This window comes from Pollachius pollachius (assembly GCF_949987615.1).
Source record: "Pollachius pollachius genome assembly, chromosome: 14".
Lineage (NCBI taxonomy): Eukaryota > Metazoa > Chordata > Actinopteri > Gadiformes > Gadidae > Pollachius > Pollachius pollachius.
The window spans coordinates 14692105-14715684 of NC_136947.1; the positions used below are offsets into that span (position 1 = coordinate 14692105).

The following is a 23580-nucleotide window of genomic DNA, read 5'->3' on the forward strand; positions in this document are numbered from 1 at the left end:
AAAGCTATGCAGTACAAAATGTTTACCTGCATTGAGTACAATGGTTTAGAATGTTTCTGTGAATGTCAAATAACTGGAGGGGCGCATAGTACGGGTTGAGCTTGCCTTGTTTGGTTGGGCATTATTTGTCTTGGACAGAATTCGCTAACGCCATGTGTTTGATGAGTTCGTTTTAGTCTTTTGTTGCCAGTGAACATATCACCTGTCCTGTATGGTTAGTTAACGTTAACGTACGGCGTAACCTTAATGATTCATGTACTGTCTGGCATCCATTTAAAATTCATACATTTAGAATTGGTTCACATAAGTAACATATGGAGTACAATAAGTGGTTTACATACACGGTCTATTCTGTTGAATGCGCGAGCAGTTACACTTTCCCGCTTATTTCACGATATGTCTATCTGGGCTCGAGCCCAGACGGCGGTTTAACCGAACTGCCACAGAAAACCTTCTCTATCGACTTCACCCTAAACTACTGGACGAAGGTGACTGGCTTTCAGAGTGCAGATCCAGGACGATATATAACCTATCTCGAAATTCCTATGGAGGCCAGTAAATACTCCAAGGCCATGGAGGAATCGACCAACAGTCCAGTCGTTGACGACCCCACTGACGAAGAGGACTCATCGGCGGACTATAGTCCTCAAATAGTCCGAAGAAAAACTCCTTTCAATAGAACAAGAGTAACAAATAACAAATCCGATGAAGAAGTTACAGTAGAACTTCATGCCAAAGCTCTGCCACATATCTTCACCTCGGACAAGTCATACTCCTACGATGATAGAGTGTCTCTTTACTGCGACCAAATCATCGGCAAATCCTCGGTAAACTGAAGCCCGTCAGCATGCTAAATTAGCAGCACCGCGCTACCGTTAACACACGAACGGTATAATTACACGGTTAAAACATGGCGATTCACTTGTATATTATTTATCTTACGTGGAATATATTGGTCTTTGAATACAGGCAGAAGATGTGGGTGAAGCCCTGGGTGTGTACCTGACGGGTAAACTCTCCCGTCCTACCGGGTCCTGGAAGGCCGTGTGGAGGACGGTCCCGGACGTGTTGCTCGAAGACTGCGCCTACGGAGAACTTGAATTCGTCGGAGTGCTTGTGGAGGTCAAGGGTTTTAATTCAAATTCATTCAAGCTTTTTTTGTTTGGGAAACTCAATGACCATGCATTTAATTGTCAGATATTACTTCGCCGTCAGTTTTTATAATGTAGTTCATGACATTTAGGACCATTATGGTTATGGACATTGGGGATTGTAGCCAGTTGTCTTGGAGCCATACAAGCCTGGCCACGACACTGTCTTCCCTGCCTCAGTGATGTGTTCTATATTGATGATATTGCTCTAAATAAAAGCATACTAAGAAAATGCAAAATATTAGTTTTTACCAAGGGCGTAGGAACCGGGGGGGACGGAGGGGACGTGTCCCCTCCAATATCGGAGACAGGTGCATTTGTCCCACCTAAAAATTATACCGGATCTGTCAGGTTTCCGATATGTGTCCCCCCCAATGTTAAACTCATTCCTACGCCCCTGGTTGATACTATTCTTATAGTCAGTCTTTCATTTTTCCCCCTTGTAGGTCACTTGGAGGCCGGGTAAGGTGAAGGTGCACCCTCAGCAGGTCTCTGTGTCTGTGACGGAGCCGTTCTCCTCCAACATCACCAACCTCCCCAGGAAGCTGGTGGGGGCCCTTCTGACTGAGCTCGGCCACAAGGTGACGGTGCTGGAAGTCTACCCGATTCAGAACCAGGGCAAGGAGGTCGACGAAATAGCGGAAGCCCTGGAGCAGCTTAGGTGTGGACCACGGGGCACTTTCTGGGTTGTTAACCAGACACACAGTTAATAACATCTGGGGACTTTCCCTTTCAATATGTCAATATTTTACTATAGATATAACTTTACAATGTCAGATAGTTGCTGAACATGAATACACAGAATACAAATAAGGAACATACAATCTATATAGAAATGTAATTTATTTTATAATTTAACACAGAAATATGAATAATAATATTAAAAAAGATATCCAGATAAATAGCAAATGGAGCCCTTGGCAAAGTAAGAACGGGTGGGTTTACTAATAAATGGATTTAAGCTATTCTACAAAAATCAGTACTCATCCATGGCCATCAAACCAGTTAGAAACCCCCAGTGGAGCGATGTCACATCCGGTGCAAGACTGGATCTCTGCATTGTTGCTGAAGCAGAAGGGTAACTTGTGCTTAACCCTATCTCTCGCCAGGTTCTTCTATGACTCTCTTTGGAGAGACTGGGTGGATGTTAAGCAGGGGGAGGAGTACGCTGAACGGATCGAGAAACGACTCAGGCTGTAAGGAGACTTTACATTTACACTATTAGTCCAAAACAAAATACAGTGAATTCAGATATATGTCATAAAGAAGCAGGTAGTGGTTGGGCTTCAGACATTAGGGATATAACCCATAATCAGCAGGAAAACACTAAACACTGCACTATCCTGGCCTTTGTTATCATAACTGACTAGATGGTTAACAGGGCCTAACTTTACCAGAGATGTTGACATTTAGTGGTGAGGATGAGGGTTTCCTCCCCAGGCACTATGACATGTTGGTGGTGAGGATGAGGGTTTCCTCCCCAGGTACTATGACATGCAGGGAGCCTTCCCTGGGGAGATGGCCCAGAGTTACCAGCAGACCCTGGAGGAGTACAACACGAAGCAGGCGGAGCTGAGCGTCTACCAGGCCTCTCTGCCCGGGGAGCCGCAGCCCCACGAAGCTGTGGAGTGCTGGAGGAAGTACTACGAGATGACCATGCTCGCCGGGTTCCTCAAGTTCTGGGAGGACACTAGGCCAGGGTAGGACTGAGGACACATAGTGAGCCCTCACCTCAAAGGATGTAGACTGTACACCGTTAGGTTCCAACTCTTTGCAGCTTAACATTTTCCATGATCTTCCTGCGGCCCAGTGTTTTATACAACACAATATGAGCTTTTAGTAAGAGTCTGAAGCCTTGCACAGCTCCCAAGCTAACCTTAGGTTTCAGTCTGGGTAGGCTTGTATTTGGGTGAGCCTTGTTGAACCGATTCCAACATAAAAAATAGAATTTTTTGATATTGTTGAATTTGCCATAACTGCTTCCAGGACACTTTTTACATTTGATTATTTTGAGTGGTTTCCATGACCCATGTTCCAAACTAAATATGGCTTCATTCAGGAGCTCCGGACTATCCAAGATTTACAAACGCAGAAGAGGAGAGAGGACCTCAGGGATGCCAGTCACACACATCGTGGCTCAGATGTTGACTGCAGACATGGTGGGTTGAAAGACTGGACGTCCAGATCTGTGGTATAATGCTGTGTTGGGTCGTGTGTTGTGAGGTGTGGTTTGGGTTCCAGGTGAAGAGCTTCTCCTCAGACACTCTGATCCAGCAGCATGACAGCCTGTCTGGCGCACTGGACGCCTGTTTCTCTGGGGACACTGTTGTCCTGGTTCCTGGACAGTACCAAGCCCATGGTCTGTCCACCCTCACTGACGACATCACCATCAGGGGTGAGATCCCCTGGCAGGGCACACATGTTAACCTTTGTTGGCACATGGCTCAGGTACAGCGTTCATCTGAACTGTATCTCTCTGTACACAACTGGAGCCCTTGTGTCAGGCCATTTTCCTAGTGGTCTTAAATAAGGTCCCAATTTTCTCCAAAACTTTCTCATTTTATTTGATCCTATAGTGCCACAAGAGATAACAATCAAATTGAGCGCTGTGTTATTTTGTGGCAAATACAATTGCCATTTGTTCGACACAAATTATAATAATTTGAAAATATAATCATAATAATAATCTTACTACTATAATAGCAGGCCTGTCGCACCAGTTACTCAAGTTACTCATGTGCCAAGCAGCTGGCAGCTCTCACACACACACACACACACACAGCACACGCGAACGCATACACACTGCGCACACACACGCACATGCGCATGAACATACATGGAAACACACACGCACGCGCACACACCGTACGTCAAGACAAAGGCAGCGACACACTCTCCGAGCTTTGTTATGTTATGTTTTTAAACACAACGGCTCCGCCATCGACACACGCGCAGATTAGAACACACACGCACGCGCACACACCGCAGCGACACTCCCAGGTAAAACGTTCTGTCTATAGACTGTAGAAATTGCGATAAAAGAAGGGAAGAGACAATTTCTGACCTCGACAAGCATTTGTGCTGAACGAATGTTATACGTTGTAAAATTATAGGCAAAATGTTACAATATAGTGCGCTCAGATATTTGTAACATTATCGACTGGGGTTTCCATATTATTGCTATGGGTTTAATTACAACTAGCGGTTGAGTGAGAGGTAGATCAGTTTTTTACAGCGCTTTTCTAAATACTCTTTACAAAAAAAGGAATACATACAGACAGTAGACACTCAAACAAATCAAAAATATACAACACTTCAACAATAGACAACACATTAAGAGAGAGAGATGGTGGAAGATGGCAGAGGATGATTTGTCAGATGTTGTAGGTGGTCCTGAAGAGATGGGTTTTAAGTTGAATTTCGGAAGGCCAGAGGGAGGGAGTTCCAGAGGGTTGGGGTGGGGATGGCGAAAGGCTCTGTCTCATTATCCTTTCTGGAGGTAATCAAGGTTATTTACTGTCATACTTTAAATATGAATATTTAAATTAATATTAATATTAGTCTATATATTAATATGAGTCTAGAGCACAGTGTGTCTGACTAGGATTCCTGATCCTAGTAGGTTCTAAAGCAGTCTAAACTACTCTCCTCCTGCTACCATCCCCAGGAGCAGGAGAGCAGCGGGAGGTAGTGCTGACCTCCCAGCCGGGCCAACCCGGCCTGGTGGTTTCCAACGCTGCCCGGGTGACGCTCTCCAACCTGCGGCTGCAGCAGGAGACTCTACGTGAGGCGGCTGGGGTGCTGGTGGTGGTGGAGGCGGGGGAGATGACCCTGGACGGCTGTGAGCTCCAGGGTGGGGTCACCGGGGTGTGTGTCCACACCGGGGCCACACTCCTAATGAGGAGCTGTGAGGTCTCAGGAGCTCAGGTACAGACTGGAAGACACACTGACCGCATGATATATTACTGACGCCATGATAGAGTACTGACTCACCACAGTGAAACATTAGTGACACAACTCACCACCGTGATACAGTAGTGACACAACTCACCACCGTGAGACAGTAGTGACCCAACTCACCACCGTGAGACAGTAGTGACCCAACTCACCACCGTGATACAGTAGTGACACAACTCACCACCGTGAGACAGTAGTGACACAACTCACCACCGTGATACAGTAGTGACACAACTCACCACCGTGAGACAGTAGTGACCCAACTCACCACCGTGATACAGTAGTGACACAACTCACCACCGGGATACAGTCCAGATGGATGAAGTACCAGAAGGATGGGGGTGTTTTGAGTCACTTGGCTGAAGGAGTTGTGTTTGTGATTATTTGAGTGGCTGAAACCTGAGAGTTGCATTAAAGATCCTGTGTGTGTCTGTCAGGGTGCTGCTGTGGAGCTGTCTCCAGGCAGTGTAGCAGAGCTCAGTGGGAATGAGATCCATCACTGTAGCAACAAGGAGAAGCATGGAGCCATCAGCCTCAAGGTAGATCCTTGTACCATACTCTGGTTCTATTGACTAAGGGGATATAAGTCCTCTTCTATTGGCTGCCAGATGAGACCCATTCTGTGGGTTGGTAATGAACGCATTTGTAACATCTGGTTCCATGGTCGACCCCCAGATTCTCCCCAAGCCAAGGCTCACGATGTCCGACAACCATATCCATGACAACCACGGATACGGGATTGCCATCGTCGTCCCCGACAACCTCCAGCCTCCCGTCCCTAGGTCGGAGACCACGGACCTGACGGCCAGCGGGGACCAGGGTTCCCCGGAGCACCAGGCCCAGGTCCTCCAGGAGCTCGGCCTGGAGGTCCAGTCCAACAAACTGGACCAGAACCAGCTGGGAGACATCCATCTGCTGCACCACAGCTGGTCCAGCACATAGCTGGGCAGAGGGACTAGAAACCCCAGAGGAACCAGAAACTCTGGGGAATCCTTGTTTCAAATCAGTTGACTCGTTGTAAAGTTGAAAGTTTGGGTGTTTTTAGGATTGTTGAATCCTGTTGTTGAACTGAATGTTAAGTTATTTTTATTGATTATTTTATGAAATAATACTAAAGACATAAAACGACTTTAGTTCTTCTGAAAAACATCTCAACATTAATAGAAAAGTATTTATTTTCTTGCCACATTGCAGTTGTATTAAGTTGAATATGTTGTATTAAGACAAAAAACATTCAACAGGATTTTTTTATTGGTGTAAAAGTTCCAGAAAACAAAGAAACACTGCTGTCATTAAGGAACCGAACAATAAAATGATAGAAAACAGGCAGGGGAACGTGTGGTTTGGTATCAATTGTGAAATCTATTATTAATGACCCAGGCTAACCAACACAAAGAAACAGAACCGATCTACTACAACAACTCAACTCAGCAGCTACATCTCAGACATTGTCCACACTTGAATCCTCTGATTTCAGACATACTAGATGGGTTCTGATGGCCCAGAACCAGACCCGTTAATACCCGCCCCTGTAGCCTCCCCTGTTGCCTCCATACCCTCCGCCCCTGTACCCTCCACCACCTCCGCCCCTGTACCCTCCACCACCTCCACCCCTGTACCCTCCACCACCCCTGTAGCCTCCTCCACCTCCCCCATAACCCCCACCTCCTCTGTACCCTTCACCACCGCCATACCCTCCTCTGTAGCCACCTCCCCCTCTGTAACCCCCGCCTCCATATCCTCTTCCTCCACCTCCCTCCAGGCGGGCCATCTTCGGAGGCCGAGGTCCATCTCCATACCTTCAGGGAGATATTATAGATATAAATTATTATAAATAGATACATGGACGTGTTTTGGCTTCACAGGGGCCGCCATCTTATCATCGAGTCATTAAGCTTTTATCCAAAGTGGATTCCCAGTTCATTTTAAGACACGGCTTTTTGGTCGCTTGGAAAATGACTTCTAAAAAGGTTTACATTTGTACGAGTCATTCTAGTCTGATGTCGTTTTTTTATGAATGAACAAAGTGGCCTGGCATGCCTTTGCCATTTGAGCGTCTTCCGCTATGTTTACAGATTTTTCTAAAACTGAACTTGATTAAGGGTTAAGAGACCCGTTTTCTTAACCCTCTGTGCGTGTGGGGGGGCCTCAGTCCCAGCTGTGTGTGTGTGGGGGGGCCTCAGTCCCAGCTGTGTGTGTGTGGGGGGGGGCCTCAGTCCCAGCTGTGTGTGTGTGGGGGGGCCTCAGTCCCAGCTGTGTGTGTGTGGGGGGGCCTCAGTCCCAGCTGTGCGTGCGTTAGGACCCCGAGCGTGACGTACCGCTGGTTGCTGGTCATGAGGTTGAGCCCTGCGGCGGAGGGTCGTGACACGTGGCGGATGACGTTGAGCAGCGTCTGGTTGACGGGGTCCAGCTGACGGATGAACTCGGGGTCCTTGGTGACGGAGACCACCAGGGCCTCCAGCGCCGCCCTCAGGGCAGCGATGGCACCCGCCACATGGTGGGGGAGCCTCAGCTTGATCCTGGAACCACACACAAGACCGGTTCAGACCGGACCGGAGTGTCTGTGCCCCTCGCAGCCTGACCACATCACACTGTAGTGCTACCATCTGCTCACAACATCAGGCCATCCAAGGTTCTTTAGACCTGACCAAATGTACTGAATGGCATGACCCTGAACCTAAAGGCAACACAGTGTCCATCTTATCTTAATCTTCTGATTGGATTCAGATAGTCAAAGTGTTTACTCTACAGGTACCCAACCACCATCTAGAGGCAATGTTCTCCTGTCAAAAATCAACTTTTATCTGGTAACATAGTTTATAATTTCTGCTATCCTAGAAGAAAGTGGTAAATTAAGCCCTTGTCATGTTCGTAATCATGAGAGTCATGTCACCGGGAGCAGAGATCCAAAAAATCTGTACAGCCAATTTCCCATCTAAAGACAATGTAGCTGCATGTGGAAATTGTGAAAATCACTAGTCGTGCCTGAAAGGTACTAACTCATACAACTAAATAAGTAAGCTAGCTAGCTAATTTAGTAAGCTAGCTGACATGGTAGTCGGAGAACAACAGTTGACCAGCAGGGGGCGCCTCACCAGTCGTCCAGCTCTACCACGTCTCCGTTGGACATGATCTTCTTGGAGCCGAAGAGGATGAGCTGCAGGGGGCTGACCAGGGTCATTCCCTTGGCCGAGATGGCTCTGGTCCGGATCTGAATAAACACACACAGACACACAGACACACACGCACCCAATTTGAACTTGTCCATCAAAATCAAACCATTTTAACGTTATTTTTATTGATACATTTTGGGACCGTTAATTGTGTGATTTTTGAAATTTCCCAGATTACACATCTCAGCGACTTTGATGACTTTCTTTTTGATAATAATATATAATACATTTGGAAATTTTGTCATTTTGAGAGCTCAAATGTCTGCTGACCTTCTCCCCGAAGACGAAGAAGGGCGAGGGGTAGGTCATGTCCTGGCTGCTGAAGGGACAGTTGACAGAGGTCTTGTGGATGAGGGCGTTGCGTCCCTCCGTGGTCAGGATCTTCCGCTTCTCCTTGTGGAAGCACACGTTGGGGTAGGACCCAAAGGTCAGCAGGCTGACCACCACGTCCAGGCCGTTGTCCGGCCCCACCGCATTGAACATCTGGCTCATCAGACTCTCTGGTAAACACACACACACAGGGTTCTCAGGTTAGGCATACGATGAATGATTACAACAATTACACACCAACTATCTGAAGACAGAAACAACAACAAAAAGAAAAGATATGAACCATCGGCAGGCCAACTGTCGATGTAATGCAACAAAAGTAATGGATCTGTGATGTCTGGGGAGGCAGGGGTTTCACTCAGAGCAGAGCAAGCAGGGGATACTTGTGTGGGGGGGAAGGAATCCGGATTCTTTGATGACGCAATACTCATGTTGTCAGGTCGACTCCAAAGTCGGTCCTGTCGCTGAGGGCGCTATAGTGTATTCAACAATAGTCCATTTGCATTGAGGTTCTGTAGAACCCAAACCACAGCGTGATCCGAACAAAAAGATTGCACCAAAGGCTAAAATCTAAAACCGCAATCTCAGTATTTAAACAATGGCTTTTAATATCGTATCGTGGGGTCCCTGCTGATTCCAGCTCCTAGAGGAGACCACGGTGGGCGGGTCAGGGGGGGCTGTGAACCAATCACCTTCAGGGAAGCCAGAGTTGATCAGGATGTCCTTCAGCTGGACCTTGGCCTCCCAGGTCATCCTCAGCGTAGACATGTTGAGGCGCTTGTGTTCACAGAAGTTCCTCTCCGCATCCTCACCGTTCAGCCTGTACACACACACACACACACACACACACACACACACACACACACCTTTAACATCCGATGGTATTTGGCGAACTTGAAATCCCGATAGATCTCAGGTTGTCTTGAGGTGTAGTGTGCTCCCCACCGGACGTCGTCCCAGGCCTGGAACACCGACAGCAGAGCCACGTGGTCCGAGAAGCGCGTTCCGGCGAAGTTGCGGTGCACGTAACCAAGGCGACGGCCCTCGTTGACGAAGGGCTCCGGGAAGCACGAGGCGGCCGAGATGGTGCACACCGCGTCGCCGACACTAGAGGGCGACATCAAAGACCGTCGTCACATGACCACGGACCCTGCTACGTCGACCGATCAGACGAGACGACTAGAATGTAGTTTTCTAGAATGTAGAATGTTGATTTCTAAAACAGCTGGTTTGGTCATGCAATGTTAAATTCAAAACGACTAGAAGGGCTGCAATAGTAACTAGCATTCATCTAATGAAGCAAGTTCCAGTATCAACAACATAAAGTCACTTGTAAATTAAACTAGTGTCAGGTAAATGTTGTAAAAGCGACGAGTATCTTCAATAGAAGTACAAGTAACTCAAATGAGTGACTGCTTTGGCCTCTGGATGCAGTGTCGAAAGATAGATATGTAAACGAGCGGTTGTGGTGGGAGCAGGACACTCACTTGAAGATGCATCCCATAATCATCATCTTGCCCAGCCGGGGCTCTATGGGCAGGCGGGCCAGAATGCAGCCCAGAGGGGTCAGTTCGTCGTTGCTGTCCAGAGCGTCCAGTTCTGGGGGAACATCGCAGAGGAAGCATCATCAACCGTCCCCAGAGGCTGCTCACAATGCGCTACACACCATCATTAAAAACATCTGTGTGTGTGTGTGTGTGTGTGTGTGTGTGTGTGTGTGTGTGTGTGTGTGTGTGTGTGTGTGTGTGTGTGTGTGTGTGTGTGTGTGTGTGTGTGTGTGTGTGGGGGGCACCTCTCTACCTCTGAGGGTGAACTCGGCCTCTATGACGGCGTCCAGCGGCGGGGGTTCGATGGCTTTCGACAGGAAGTGACCGATGGCGCCCAGACGCAGCAGCTTGATGCTGAGCGCCACCTCGTGGAGCGGGGTTCGGAAGATCTCTGGAGTCATGTGGGGCTCCAGCCTGACGGGACCACAGACATGGGTCAGAACCAGTACCACTGCCAGGGTCAGAACTACAACCACCAGGGTCAGAACTACAACCACCAGGGTCAGAACTACAACCACCAGGGTCAGAACTACAACCACCAATTAAATTCAATTTTATTTGTATAGCCCTTAATCACTATTACAGTCTCAAAAGGCCAAATATTTATGACACCAGGGACAGAAATACACAGACCAGGGTCAGAACTACAAAAACACTGGCTCTATGTGTATTTCACAAGACTGATGAAGTCTCTATGATATATTTTATGATGATTGTAAAGGAATGGACTATAAAGCCATTCTCAAGGTGGGGAAGAGTGAACTATGGATGGTGGTTGATGAGATAGAGTACACCCTCTGTACACCACCTCACCTCCAGCCACTCATTGGTGGGGTGAGAGGGGGTACTGTGGGTGGGGGTGAGGGGGGGTACTCCGGGTGGGGGTGAGGGTGAGAGGGGGTACTGTGGGTGGGGGTGAGGGGGGGTACTGTGGGTGGGGGTGAGAGGGGGTACTGTGGGTGGGGGTGAGAGGGGGTACTGTGGGTGGGGGTGAGGGGGGGTACTGTGGGTGGGGGTGAGGGGGGGTACTCCGGGTGGGGGTGAGGGTGAGAGGGGGTACTGTGGGTGGGGGTGAGAGGGGGTACTCCGGGTGGGGGTGAGGGGGGGTACTGTGGGTGGGGGTGAGGGGGGGTACTGTGGGTGGGGGTGAGGGGGGGTACTCCGGGTGGGGGTGAGGGGGGGGTACTGTGGGTGGGGGTGAGGGGGGGTACTCCGGGCGGGGCAGAGGGGGGTCTCTCGGGGCGTACTTGTCGAAGCGTGCGCGGGAGCAGAGGTGGAAGCAGAAGCCCGCCCTGACGCGGCCGGCCCGCCCCTTCCTCTGCTCCAGGTTGGTCCTGGAGGCCCACACCGTGGCGTAGTTGGTCATGTTGTTGTGGGACGTGAACATCTTCACCTTCTGCCTTCACACACACACACACACACAGGGAATACACACGTTAAACACACAGTCAACACACACACATGCATAATCAATACACAGTCAATACACACACACACGGTTACCAAACGTACTACACACAGACACGGTAAATACACCACACAGGGCCACATGGTCAACACATCCATATAGTTAATAGCCAACCAAGTACATGAAAACACACATATATCGTCAATAAACACACGGTCAAAGCCCAAAGTAAATACACAGGCAATACAAAGACACTTTCAGAATACGCGTGCGCACGCACGCACGCACGCACGCACGCACGCACGCACGCACGCACGCACACACACACACACACACACACACACACACACACACACACACACACACACACACACACACACACACACACACACACACACACACACACACACACACACACACACACACACACACACACACACGTGGCAGGGCTTCTTACTTGCAGGAGTCGATGACGTACACCACGTCATTGATGGTGATGCTGGTCTCTGCTATGTTGGTGGACAGGATGACCTGCAGGGGGCAGAAGAGCGCTTTACACCGACCTGATAGCACCATGGCTCTGGGCGGAGACATGAGTGGCCTGGCTAGGCTGGACTCTGTATTGTCCCTTTGGCATCAGAGGTGCAATGTGTGAGCGAGTGTGGGGACTACCCCTCCAGAAACAACCTCAGTGGAGAGGAAAAGGGCAGAAGCTGCTACTTATGAGCGTGGCTGTAAGATATCCTAAAGGCAGATCGCCATGAGAGTTCTTCCTCATGGACAATATCGCAGACTGAAGGCAATGGGAATCTTAAAGGTTAAGGAATTTTGAACAAATTTGATGGTACTAAACTGCAACCGAAGGTTTTAGAGGAATGTTATAATGTTCAAATACTTAAGATTTTATATTCAGAAAACGATAATGTTGGTTAACGGTGAAACGGTTTAATTATTAAGATGGCTAATCGTGTCTGAAGCGGAGGAGGTTCCCGGCCCCCACCTTGGTGACTCCGTCCGGGGCGGGGTCGAACACTCGTCTCTGCTCCTCCCGGGGGATCTGGGAGTGCAGCGGGAGGATTCGGTACCGGCTACTTCCTGGAGATCAAAGAAAAAAAGATTAAAAAAAAAACTACAAATGGGACATATTCCAGCAAATATGTTTCGTATTAATAATTCATGTGTTTGTTATTTTCTCAACTGGGGAGGGAGGGCAGGGGGGGGGTGTTCAAATCCAGATCAAGAATTGAATGCGTCACATCAGAAAGTAAAAGGTGGGAAATTCATTAAAAAGATCAACAAAAACATAAACTAATTATCGTGGGCGTCAGGGTGCGTTTGTTTCGTTGCGTACCGAAGTGCGGGTTCATCTCCAGGTGCCTCTGCATGGAGTAGATGAGGTTCCAGCCGGGCAGGAAGACCAGCACGGCGCCGGCCACCTGCAGGGTCTCGATGTAGCGGAGGAGCGCCTCCACCAGCTCGAAGGGGGTCTCCTTCTCGCTCATCAGCCCCATGGACCGCTTGGTGTCCGCCGTGTACTCAGGCCCGCACAGCACGTTGCAGTTGGTCTGGAGGGCACGGTAACACACGGTAACACACGGTAACACACGGTAACACACGGTAACACACGGTAACGCATGGTAACACACGGTAACACACAGTAACATGTAACAGTTGGTCGCGAGGGCACAGTAAAACAAGGTGACATGTTACAGTTGGTCTGGAGGGCACGGTAACACACGGTGACATGTTACAGTTGGTCTGGAGGAAACGTCACACACGCTACAGCAGCAGGACCGAACCCTGCCGTCGTTGGTTGGTTCAGAGTCCGCAGGCCTGTGGTGATACCACAGGCCTGCGGAGGGTCTCAGGCCTGTGGTATCACCACAGGCCTGCAGAGGGTCTCAGGCCTGTGGTGATACGTATCACCGCAGGCCTGTGGAGGGCACGTCCCTTCACATGGTACAGAGGTGTCCTTACGTCCTCATCTCCTCCCTCCTCGTCCTTGTCCTTCTTCTTGCGGTCGTTGGGCGGAGGGACGAAGTGGGTCATCTGGATGCAGTCCTCCAGGTAGTACTCTGAGGGGAGGGACCCATCCACACAGTCAAACACACACGCGACCCGCACGACGCTCGGCCAATCACAGGACAGCGCTGCGGCGGCGGCCCTACCCTGCACCTTGAAGGTGCGTCCGTGCACCTCGATGACGGGGCAGTTGAAGAAGTAGTCCTGGAACATGGTGGTGTCGATGGTGGCCGACATCAGGACGACCCGCACCTCCGGGTAGGTCTGCACCACGTCCCGCAGCACCACCATCAGGAAGTCCGTCTGCACGGCCAGACCAGAGCTCGCTACTAGTACACCCCCGGGACGGGGGACACGGAACAGAGGCACGCGCGGCTTCGGCGCGATGCTACGATGCGTCAAGGTGGCGGCCATATTGAAGAGGCCAGGCCGTTGAATCACATACAAATACACGGGGGCGCTGCGGTGTTGGCCTCTCCAATATGGCCGCCACGTTGACACATAACAGCAACGGGTCAAAGCTGTCAATGATGCGACCATGTGTATACTTCTATGACTACGACACCCTGGAGCCATGTTGACCTAACTTTATTGACACCGAGATAAAATGAAGGACGTCAACACTCATACACGCCGTATAAAAGATATGAAAGTTCTTAATCTCAACTATACGATGACAGTGAGCTCCACTGGATCCAGACTCACGTTGATGTCTCTCTCGTGGATCTCGTCGACGATCACATGACTGATCCCTCGGATCCCCGCCTCCAACTTCCTCAGCAACACACCTGCACACACACACACACACACACACACACACACACACACACACACACACACACAGTGAGTCAAAGGCGGTCCTTCAAAGGCAAGTGAGTCCCAGGCGTGGCGAGTAGGACCGGCCCAGAGCGTACCCACGGTGCAGAACATGATGCTGGCGTGGGGTCGGGGGAGGGCCGACTCGAAGCGGACGCTGTAGCCACAGCTGTTTCCCAGCTCCTCCCCCCTCTCGTAGGCCACGCGCTCCGCCACCGACACAGCGCTGATGCGCCGAGGCTGCACACAGGAAACAGGAAACGCATCACCGATCGACCGAAAACATCTAGCTCAAATTCCAACAATTGTTAACATATGCTGGTTACATTTTTGGACAAAAACATTTCCTATTAACACCGTAATTGGCAGAATAGTTGGAAGACCAATCGGTGTGATCTCTCAGAAAATAATTTCAATTAATATATATGATCGTTAAAGGTGGTCATCCTGTTGAATCCTCATCTCCTGACCCATCACAAGACCCCTTTCCTGTCGGTTCCAACGGTTGCCTTGGTGACGGTTACCTGGGTGACCACAATGTTGCAGTCTGCGGCGCGGCTGCTGGTGATGCAGCGGTCCAGGATGTACTGGGGCACCTGGGTGGTCTTCCCGCAGCCCGTGGCCCCCCTGATGATCACCACCGAGCTGCTCTCCAGGGCCGACAGGATCTGCTCCTCAAACTTCTTCACCGGCAGGACATCCCGCTCCGAGAGGATCTGGACATCACACACACACACACACACACACACACACACACACACACACACACCCACCCACCCACACACACACACAGGTCAGCAGTAGTACACACACACAAACACAAATTTCCCCCTCCTTAATGTACTCCACTATTCAAAAACTACATTTCCCATGATGCATTAGGAGCGGTGAACTTGCCTTGTGCAGGCCCTCGTTGTGCTCGCGCTGGTAGTTTAGTTCGTTCTGGAGGTCAGTGCTGATCTGTTCCGGGGTGCACTGGGGAGGAAACACCATCATCATCATGTTGACAAATCTTTATTTAAAAACCCATGGATCACAGAGAGAGGCTCTGATAAGAAAAAGCATCTTAGCTAAGCAGGTTAAAGTAAGCATAGCAACCCAAAAGAGTACAAAAACAATAGAAACAAAAAAAAATTATGCATACATTCACAAAAAAGGCCATAGAATTTACATATTCTGTAATTGTATAATATAACAACAGTATAGGGTGGCCCTAGTTCAAGGTGTGGAGCGGGGGACTCACGAAGGCCAGGGGCCCCTCGTCGATGTTGCTGCTGGTCCAGGGGTTCCAGTTGACCTGGGGGGGGGACCAGGGAACGACCCCCGCCCCCGCCTGCCGCTGGGAGGGCTCGAACGACGCCATCTTGCCCTGGATCAGAGACACTGGGGGGGCAGCTGGGACCAGGGGCTGAAGACAAGAACACACAGATTAACGGTCCAATAGGAGGCCAGAACACGCACACAGAAGAACCGTCCAATAGGAGACCAGAACACACAACACACACAGATGAACCGTCCAATAGGGGACCAGAACACACAACACACACAGATGACCCGTCCAATAGGAGACCAGAACACACAACACACACAGATGAACCGTCCAATAGGAGACCAGAACACACAACACACACAGATGAACCGTCCAATAGGAGACCAGAACACACAACACACACAGAGATGAACCGTCCAATAGGAGACCAGAACACACACAGCCTTCCCAGATCCTCTCCTGCCGTCGATGCAGGTTTCATTTGTCTTCAACTCATGCTCCAATCTTTCATCGATGCTTCACAATTTTTCCAGATGCAACGGAATATATGATGGACCGTTGCAGCAGCATTTAAGAGTAGAGATAGACCGATATGGTTTTTTCAGGGCCGATATCGATACCGATTATTAGTAGTCAAGGGGGTTGCAAACCGATATTTGGAGCAGAAAAAGGGATAAGATTGGCGTCAGAATTTTGAATAATACAAACTCCAACACTTAACTTCATTCATGAAGTTGTTTAATAAACACAACAGCTTACCAGATTTGCAACATAACACAATTTAAACAAATAAATGGCTCACAAAAATTTTCCTGAACTGAAATATTAATCTTTTACTTATCTTTCTTTTAAGTTCAAGCAAAAACAAAAAGTGCAGGGTGTTCTAATGAAGTTAACTGAAAATTTAAATAAATAAATAGTTCCCTAGTTAAACAGCCATTATTGCCCGACAGTTTTCTCTCAGACAGACGGTGCTTTGCTGTCAGTTTCTGCAGCTTCTCCTGTGGCTTACACACACACACACACACACACACACACACACACACACACTATTCTCTAGCCATCCCCTCATCGTGCTTCCCTGCAATAAAACGAGTGATTAACAGGCATGCCTGGACGCCGGACTGCGAGCAGAGCTGCTGCTTATGTTTATATAACGTTAATGGGCTCACAGTAATGTTACTAGTAGTTGTGGAGTTGTAGAGGACTGGGATGTCTATTACAATTTTGGGAGAGTCTGCTGCTTTAACTTACCTCGAAACTAAACCAGACAAAACCTTTTCTCCTCTCCGCCGTGTGTGTGTGAGCACTGTGCATGCACAGCTTTCACTGCTGATTGGCTGTTACCCGTCGTGGCTCTGCGTGTAACCAGAGCGTGTAACCAATCAGATGGTGCTGTGGGTGGGACAAGGCTGGAGACAGCGTAGTGACAGCAGACAGAGAGGCGCGGCTGCATCAGAGCCAAAATAACCCAGTTTTAAATTGATCTGTTATCGGCCGTCGGATCAAAAGAAAAGGCAGATACCGATATGCGTCAAAATGCCGAATATCGACGCCGATAATCGGCCCGGCCGATAATCGGTCGATCCCTATTTAAGACGGTTGCGGTGAGTTCTGCCCGTTCTGCCTCCATGCTGTCCACGGTCAAACCAAAACAAACTAGAGGGTCAGGGCGGCGGCCTTACTTATCCCGCCTCTTGCGAACTTAGACCCTACATCATATCCCACCCCTTGCAAGCCCACTCCCCTAAACCAGACGGAGATTCTAATGATTTCTGGACGACATTGATGTATGCATTTAAAGTATCAAGTGTGAATCACCCTCAGGGTCGAATCTCCTGATGTAAAAATGCTGAAAACGGCTATAGTGGAGGAGTGGTCCCGGGTTAACTTTAGTGACATAGTGGAGGAGTGGTCCCGGGTTAACTTTAGTGACATAGTGGAGGAGTGGTCCCGGGTTAACTTTAGTGACATAGTGGAGGAGTGGTCCCGGGTTAACTTTAGTGACATAGTGGAGGAGTGGTCCCGGGTTAACTTTAGTGACATAGTGGAGGAGTGGTCCCGGGTTAACTTACAGGCGGAGGGATGGTGATTCCCAGCTCCGCCACCAGGCTCATCAGCTGGGGCTCCAGGTCTGGGGCCAACCTGACGTCGTAGGGCTCCAGCTGGGAACACAACAAACCAGAGATCAGGTCGAAGAAGCAGAGACTAAACCTTGAAACATGCCAATGAAAAGTGGAGGTAGAAGTAGAAGTAGAAGTAGAAGAAGAAGAAGAAGAAAGGCCAACAACCAGCTGTTGGACTCAGGGCCCGTCGGCCCTCAGAGGACTGAGGTGTGAGGAGGAGGCGGGACCTACGTGTTCCCCCTCCTTGTTCTTGGTGATGCCGGTGTAGGGCTCCACCACGCCCAGGTGGTACAGCTGCCTCACCAAAGACAGAGCGCAGGACTGGGCCGCCAGCTTCTTGTTGGACCCATGCTCCCGGCCATTCACCTCTGGGAAACACCACAACCACCGTCATCATCACCACCACCACCACCACCACCGTCATCATCACCACCACCACCACCGTCATCATCACCACCACCACCACCACGTCATCATCATCATCATCACCACCACAACCACCGTCATCATCATCATCACCACCACCACCACCACCACCACCACCACCACCACCACCACCACCAACACCACCGTCATCATCACCACCACCACCACCACAACCACTGTCATCATCACAACCACCGGCATCATCATCATCACCACCACCACCACCACCACCGTCATCATCATCACCACCACCACCATCATCACCACCGTCATCATCATCATCACCACCACCACCACCACCATCATCATCACCACCACAACCACCGTCATCATCACCACCACCACCACCACAACTACCGTCATCGTCATCATCATCATCGTCACCACCACCTTCATTACAACCACAACCACATTCCGAAGTTGTATACAATCAAACTTGACTGGATTTAAATAAAACTGTAGAAATAACAGACTTACTTCTGCCCAGTTGTCTCACAAACAACTGCATCTCTGCTATGAAGCTCCTGAAGAGGGAAAATACACACAATTCATAGGGGGATGCTTAGCGTGCTGTTACAGCAGGCGCATTAGCGGATGGATTAGAAATAAAGACAGTGGAGTGGGTTCACTCACCCACTGGCTGTGTGCAGCCTGCAGTGCTCCCGTCTGCCCAGAGGGGGCGCCTGTATGCTTTTCTGCCAGACTTGAAATCACCAATCATCATCAAGCCCCTGACTGCCCTACGACGAAACGGCCACACCAGAAGTCACGACCAAGCACTGATCGAACGCAAACAAACACCCATGGGACCCATTTAGTCCATCTAAACGCAGTCCCATGTCTGATTGGCTGTGAGTTCTGGTGCTCCGTCCGTCCTCTCCGTCTGACTGGGAGAATACACATTACTATCCTCATTCCTAGCCACTCCAGTTTGATCTTTGAGTGTAAAGTCAGCAAGTATTTCATATAAGCTTAAGTGTATGTTGGGTTTAGTCTAAATTAAGATCATCTGCAAGGCGTCGATAAGCTAACAAGCTTGCCTATGAAAAGCTAACATGAGTGAACGATAGCAAAAGATTATTTTAAATAAGCATGTACATGACAATTAAAAAAAGCTAGTGTGCATACTTAGTTCGGTGTGAGATAATCTAGCATGTACATTACAATCAAAGTAAGCTAGTGCGTGTGTATGGGTTGGTTTAAAATAAGATAGCTTGGAGTTCTGACATCATACATGGGAGCTATAGCTTTTAGCTCCCAGGATGATGAGATTATAGGTCTTGTTGTGCGCTCTCAGTGGTGTGTGTTTGCGGTCCACACACACATACACCACTGGAGATCTCAAACTCATTAGCAGTCCAGCAGAAGAACATACAGGCCTTCTCGCCCCACAACACACATTAAACCAGCTAGCTTAGCCAAACGCCAGCGTATCTTGATATCATTGTGATGTGATCATCTGGCACTCATAATCTAGAACACACATTTTGTTGAGCTGAACCCTTGTTGAAACTTAAGGTGCTGCAAGTAATAGGGGTATACCGATAAAATAAGATTGATCGTCATAAAAGCCACTTGTCCAGGTATGATCGCGATAGTCTAAAATAACGTCAAAAATGATCTAAAATTATTTAGAAAATTGGCACAGCGCTAGTAAGTACAATTTGAGAGTTGTAAAGAGGGAGGAAAAGAGTACGATTTCAAAACTAAACACAAGAAAAGTCCTCTCCCTCTCTTCCGCTCCCTCCCCTGGGGAATGCCCTGGGACCTGTGTACTGTGGGCATTGTACTGGCAATGACATTACAGCATATATGTTTCACCCTGGCAACCAAGCCTTAGAATTAGAGCACAGATTCCAAACTGGCAACCAAGCCTTACGACTAGATTACTGAATCCAGCCTGGTAACCCCGCCTGACAACTACAGTATAGGATCCACCCTGGCAACCCAGTCTTAGAACTAAGCCCTATTTCTAAGGCTAAGGCTAGTCTAGTCTAGTTCTTAGGTTACCCTACTAACTCTAGTTACTAGGGTGAACTCATTAATTAACCCTAGTTACTAGGGTTTACTAATAACTGGAGTTAACATGACAACCCAGCCTTAAAACTAGATGGTATTTCTAACCGGGTAATAGCTCTTAAATCGTACAGCCCCGTAACAGTATATACTCGCTGAGGGGTCGCGACCCCGTGCCCTGCTGACCTGTTGTGGTCGGGGCCCACTTGGCTGTATTTATACTCCGAGGTCATCTTCTCCTTCTGGAAGAACTGATTCAGCCGAGCCTTGGCGTTCTCCAGGGTCCAGTTGCCATGGAGACCAGAGTTGAGGTCCACCTCCTCCGACTCCAGGGTCTGAGGACACAGGACACGCCTTGGTGATGCTACGCTACACCTAATTGGCTGCTTTGGTCAACCAATCAAAAGCTTGGAGACTAGGCCTTAGTAAGTTAAAGTGATCAAATAACTGAAATAAACTATACAAACTAAACTTTACAGTCTGCAAAATCAACTGGTTTTCAGAGGTCTGGTTTTGTGAAGAGAGTCTTAAGTATTCAGAGCTCCATAATTGATTCATAAATAATGTTATCATTCAGTTACATGTACTTCCTGATATCTGATTGGCTGCAGTAAGGAACAACAGGAAGTGACCTACCGCATTGGCTTCCTGTTCGTCTTTTCGAGCGTAGTACTCCTGCAGGTTGGCTCCTCGCTCCCATGGAGCACCACCTCCTCCTCCTCCTCCTCCTCCTCCTCCCTGTGAGTAACCTGACCCGGGAGCTCCGGGACCAGAGCCAAGACCTGGACCTGGACTTGTACCTGGACACACACAAAAACACACATTGTTTACCAACAAAGTCAACTATATAACTTTAAGCTATGGATTTTAATACAAAAGTTTGTTTGTGGGGACTTCAGGATTTTGAATAGGGTTATATGAATTTCCGTGTGTGTGTGTGTGTGTGTGTGTATTTAAGCAGGTGCGTGCATTTCAGCATGTGTTTGTGTATTTGTGTGTGTGTGTGTGTGTGTGTGTGTGTGTGTGTGTGTGTGTGTGTGTGTGTGTGTGTGTGTGTGTGTGTGTGTGTGTGTGTGTGTGTGTGTGTGTGTGTGTGTGTGTGTGTGTGTGTGTCCTACCCGGTTCAGACTTCACCATAATGTGTGGGGGCAGCGGCCCACCGGAGGGCAGGCCGCCGTACGCCTCTCCATCACCACTAGGGGGCGGAGGGCCGTCCGGTACACTAACACTGGCCTGACACAGACACAGACACGCACACACACACACACACACACACACACAAATTAAAGACCATCTTTAAGCTGAGATCTGTTCGACTCACAGAAGTCATTAGGGTAGCCTCAGGAAAAAAGTCATTTCAAAGGATTAAAAAAGAAATTGTATGTTAAGAATCATATCCTCTAAAACAATGTATACTTATCACACTGCCACTTTTCATTGGCTGAAATGGTGCCCAGTGATGTCCTCTCCTGTGGGAGAAGTGTCTTCTCCTAAATAGCGTTGAGCAGTGCTTGTTTGCATCGCGAGAACATTTCAATGCACAAAGTCTGACGAAGGCATTAGTTCTGATCTTTATGATGGAACCTTAACACGTCCATCACTATTAGGACTCTTTCATTCATTCGTGAAATCACGAATTAGAGACAGACGGCAGCCTCACCCCGTGCGCCGGGACCTCCGCGGCGTTCATCTCCCCGGCCCGCACCAGGTAGTTGACGAAGTCCCGGGCCGCGTTGGACTGGGCGTCCTTCTTGTTGGTGGAGTTCCCCATGCCGGTGTAGTTGAAGGTCTCGATGCGGACCTGGGGGGGGGAGGGGTATCGGTCAACGCGCCTCGCCTCCTTCATAGAAACGGGTCAATAGGCTGAGCGATGACGCTCACACACTGAATCTGTGCTACTCACACTGGGCGCCCAGAGAGCTTAGAGAGTTTAAACAGGAAAAGGGTGAAACATGAAAAGGGTTGAGATCTAATGAGTTGGTTTAATATAACTTATGGAAGAACCACTTGGCGTCCTTACCTCACAGAGAAACTTCTGGCGGTTCTTGTTGCCCGCTGCCCGGATGTCGTAGGTCGGGGTGAGCTTCTTCTTGCCGCACCAGGCATACAGGAAGTTCTTGATATCCGCCATTCTGCGATGAGGATGCACACCTCTGTTGGAAAAACAACTGTAAGCTTCAGCAGCTCTCTCTATTAAATCTAGCAAGTTGGAGCACCCAGCCAGAGCACCCACCCAGCCAATTTTTTAATCCCGTCGGTCTGCCAGCATTGTGGAAGATGCCATGCGTGTGCAATGAGTGCACAGGTAGCCAGGTAGAAAGAAAGGTAAGCCATTCAATAATTTAATTGAGGCTGAATCAAAGGCTTATAGTAGACCCGAAACGGGCACAGATACCATATCTTTTCCCCAAATTTTAATCATGCGTTCCCAACTGCAACACAACGGCAATTGCGCAAAACACATAAAAAACGAAATAATGACGCCGCAACAACAATAACAACACCACCTAGTGGTCGAGTTTAGGCTAGATCTATGAAATCTACCAAATACTGGTAAATACAACAATTAAACACCACTTAATCCATTTAGAGTTAGGCTAAAATAGAATAGAGTCTTGGGTCTCAGGTATAAATAGGATAACAACATAGATAGCTATATTAGTTTCTTAGTATATTAGGCTTCAACAGACGACATCCTACTGACACGTTCGAGCCGAAAACTGATCATGCAATCTGAGACAAAAAAAATGTTTTATGTTACAATGCTTATTCTTGATTAAATTGGGTGAACTAGCAGTACAAACGAGACAAACAAGATTCATGAACATTGTCCGAAGGGAGGTGGAGAACCTGATGATAGCACCTTGAAACCCAAACACTCAGCCCACTTATCTCATGCTACAATCCATATCAATGACAACACCATACAACCTACCTTAATATGTGTTCCTATAACTTTTGGTGTTTTACTTTTCACTTTGCCATCGAATCGAACCATAAACAGACCAGAACCACCATGCAGGTCTTCTCTCGGGGTGTTTGGTTTTTTAGTCGCAGCGGGAAGACAAAGTCGTCTGCATATCGCCACCTACTGGACTGGAGTCTACAGTTAACAGTTTCAGTTCGTACATTCACATCATTACTTTATTTAAACCTGTGTTATTAGCATTATGTCTAATTATGTAAACTAAAATATAAAATATAAACAAACCGTCCTGCAGAGCCTTGGTTCTTGAGGTATTGTTCTTCCCACTTGGTTTCGGGAAGTTTATCCCTGAAACTTATTATGAGGGCAAAGGGCAGGAGTTCTCACACTTTGTAGGCAGGTGCCCTCACTT

The 23580-nt window shown here is 48.7% G+C and overlaps 2 protein-coding genes across 3 annotated transcripts; one reads left to right on the forward strand and one right to left on the reverse strand.

Moving 5' to 3' along the window:
* Positions 1 to 545: 545 nt before the first annotated feature.
* LOC307086280 (testicular spindle-associated protein SHCBP1L-like) lies at positions 546 to 6050 on the forward strand (the record flags this gene model as incomplete). Its single annotated transcript, XM_079751438.1, has 10 exons — positions 546 to 827; positions 970 to 1122; positions 1598 to 1812; positions 2261 to 2347; positions 2636 to 2851; positions 3211 to 3310; positions 3393 to 3546; positions 4819 to 5078; positions 5546 to 5647; positions 5784 to 6050. 10 exons carry the CDS (start codon positions 546 to 548, stop codon positions 6048 to 6050), a joined length of 1836 nt encoding a protein of 611 aa, XP_079607564.1.
* A 297-nt stretch (positions 6051 to 6347) lies between these two features.
* On the reverse strand, positions 6348 to 23295 carry dhx9 (DEAH (Asp-Glu-Ala-His) box helicase 9). Of its 2 annotated transcripts, XM_079750962.1 has the most exons (28): positions 23178 to 23295; positions 22263 to 22395; positions 21903 to 22043; positions 21361 to 21475; positions 20879 to 21042; positions 20429 to 20577; positions 18704 to 18750; positions 18032 to 18168; positions 17750 to 17839; positions 15648 to 15812; positions 15302 to 15379; positions 14929 to 15120; positions 14503 to 14644; positions 14294 to 14376; positions 13735 to 13891; positions 13544 to 13641; positions 12918 to 13131; positions 12567 to 12661; positions 12024 to 12097; positions 11406 to 11558; positions 10412 to 10572; positions 10099 to 10210; positions 9557 to 9718; positions 9304 to 9431; positions 8552 to 8781; positions 8204 to 8319; positions 7427 to 7627; positions 6348 to 6907 (listed from the first exon to the last, which is right to left on the reverse strand). In XM_079750962.1, the coding sequence occupies exons 2-28, from the start codon at positions 22371 to 22373 to the stop codon at positions 6625 to 6627; spliced, it is 3798 nt and encodes a 1265-aa protein (XP_079607088.1). In that variant the 5' UTR covers positions 22374 to 22395; positions 23178 to 23295; the 3' UTR covers positions 6348 to 6624. The 2 variants fall into 2 exon arrangements, with proteins under 2 accessions (XP_079607088.1, XP_079607089.1); XM_079750963.1 differs by lacking the exons at positions 20429 to 20577; positions 20879 to 21042; positions 21361 to 21475; ... (1 more) ...; positions 22263 to 22395; positions 23178 to 23295 and adding an exon at positions 18860 to 18968.
* Positions 23296 to 23580: the final 285 nt, after the last annotated feature.

Excerpts from the sequence above, each read along its gene's own strand:
- dhx9 (XM_079750962.1), bottom strand. The coding sequence starts at position 22,373 with ATGGCGGATATCAAGAACTTCCTGTATGCCTGGTGCGGCAAGAAGAAG. Across the intron at positions 18,169-18,703 it reads TGTGAGACAACTGGGCAGAA|AGGTGAATGGCCGGGAGCAT; the intron begins GTAAGTCTGTTA and ends GGTGTTTCCCAG. Across the intron at positions 15,121-15,301 it reads ACAACGAGGGCCTGCACAAG|ATCCTCTCGGAGCGGGATGT; the intron begins GCAAGTTCACCG and ends TGTGATGTCCAG.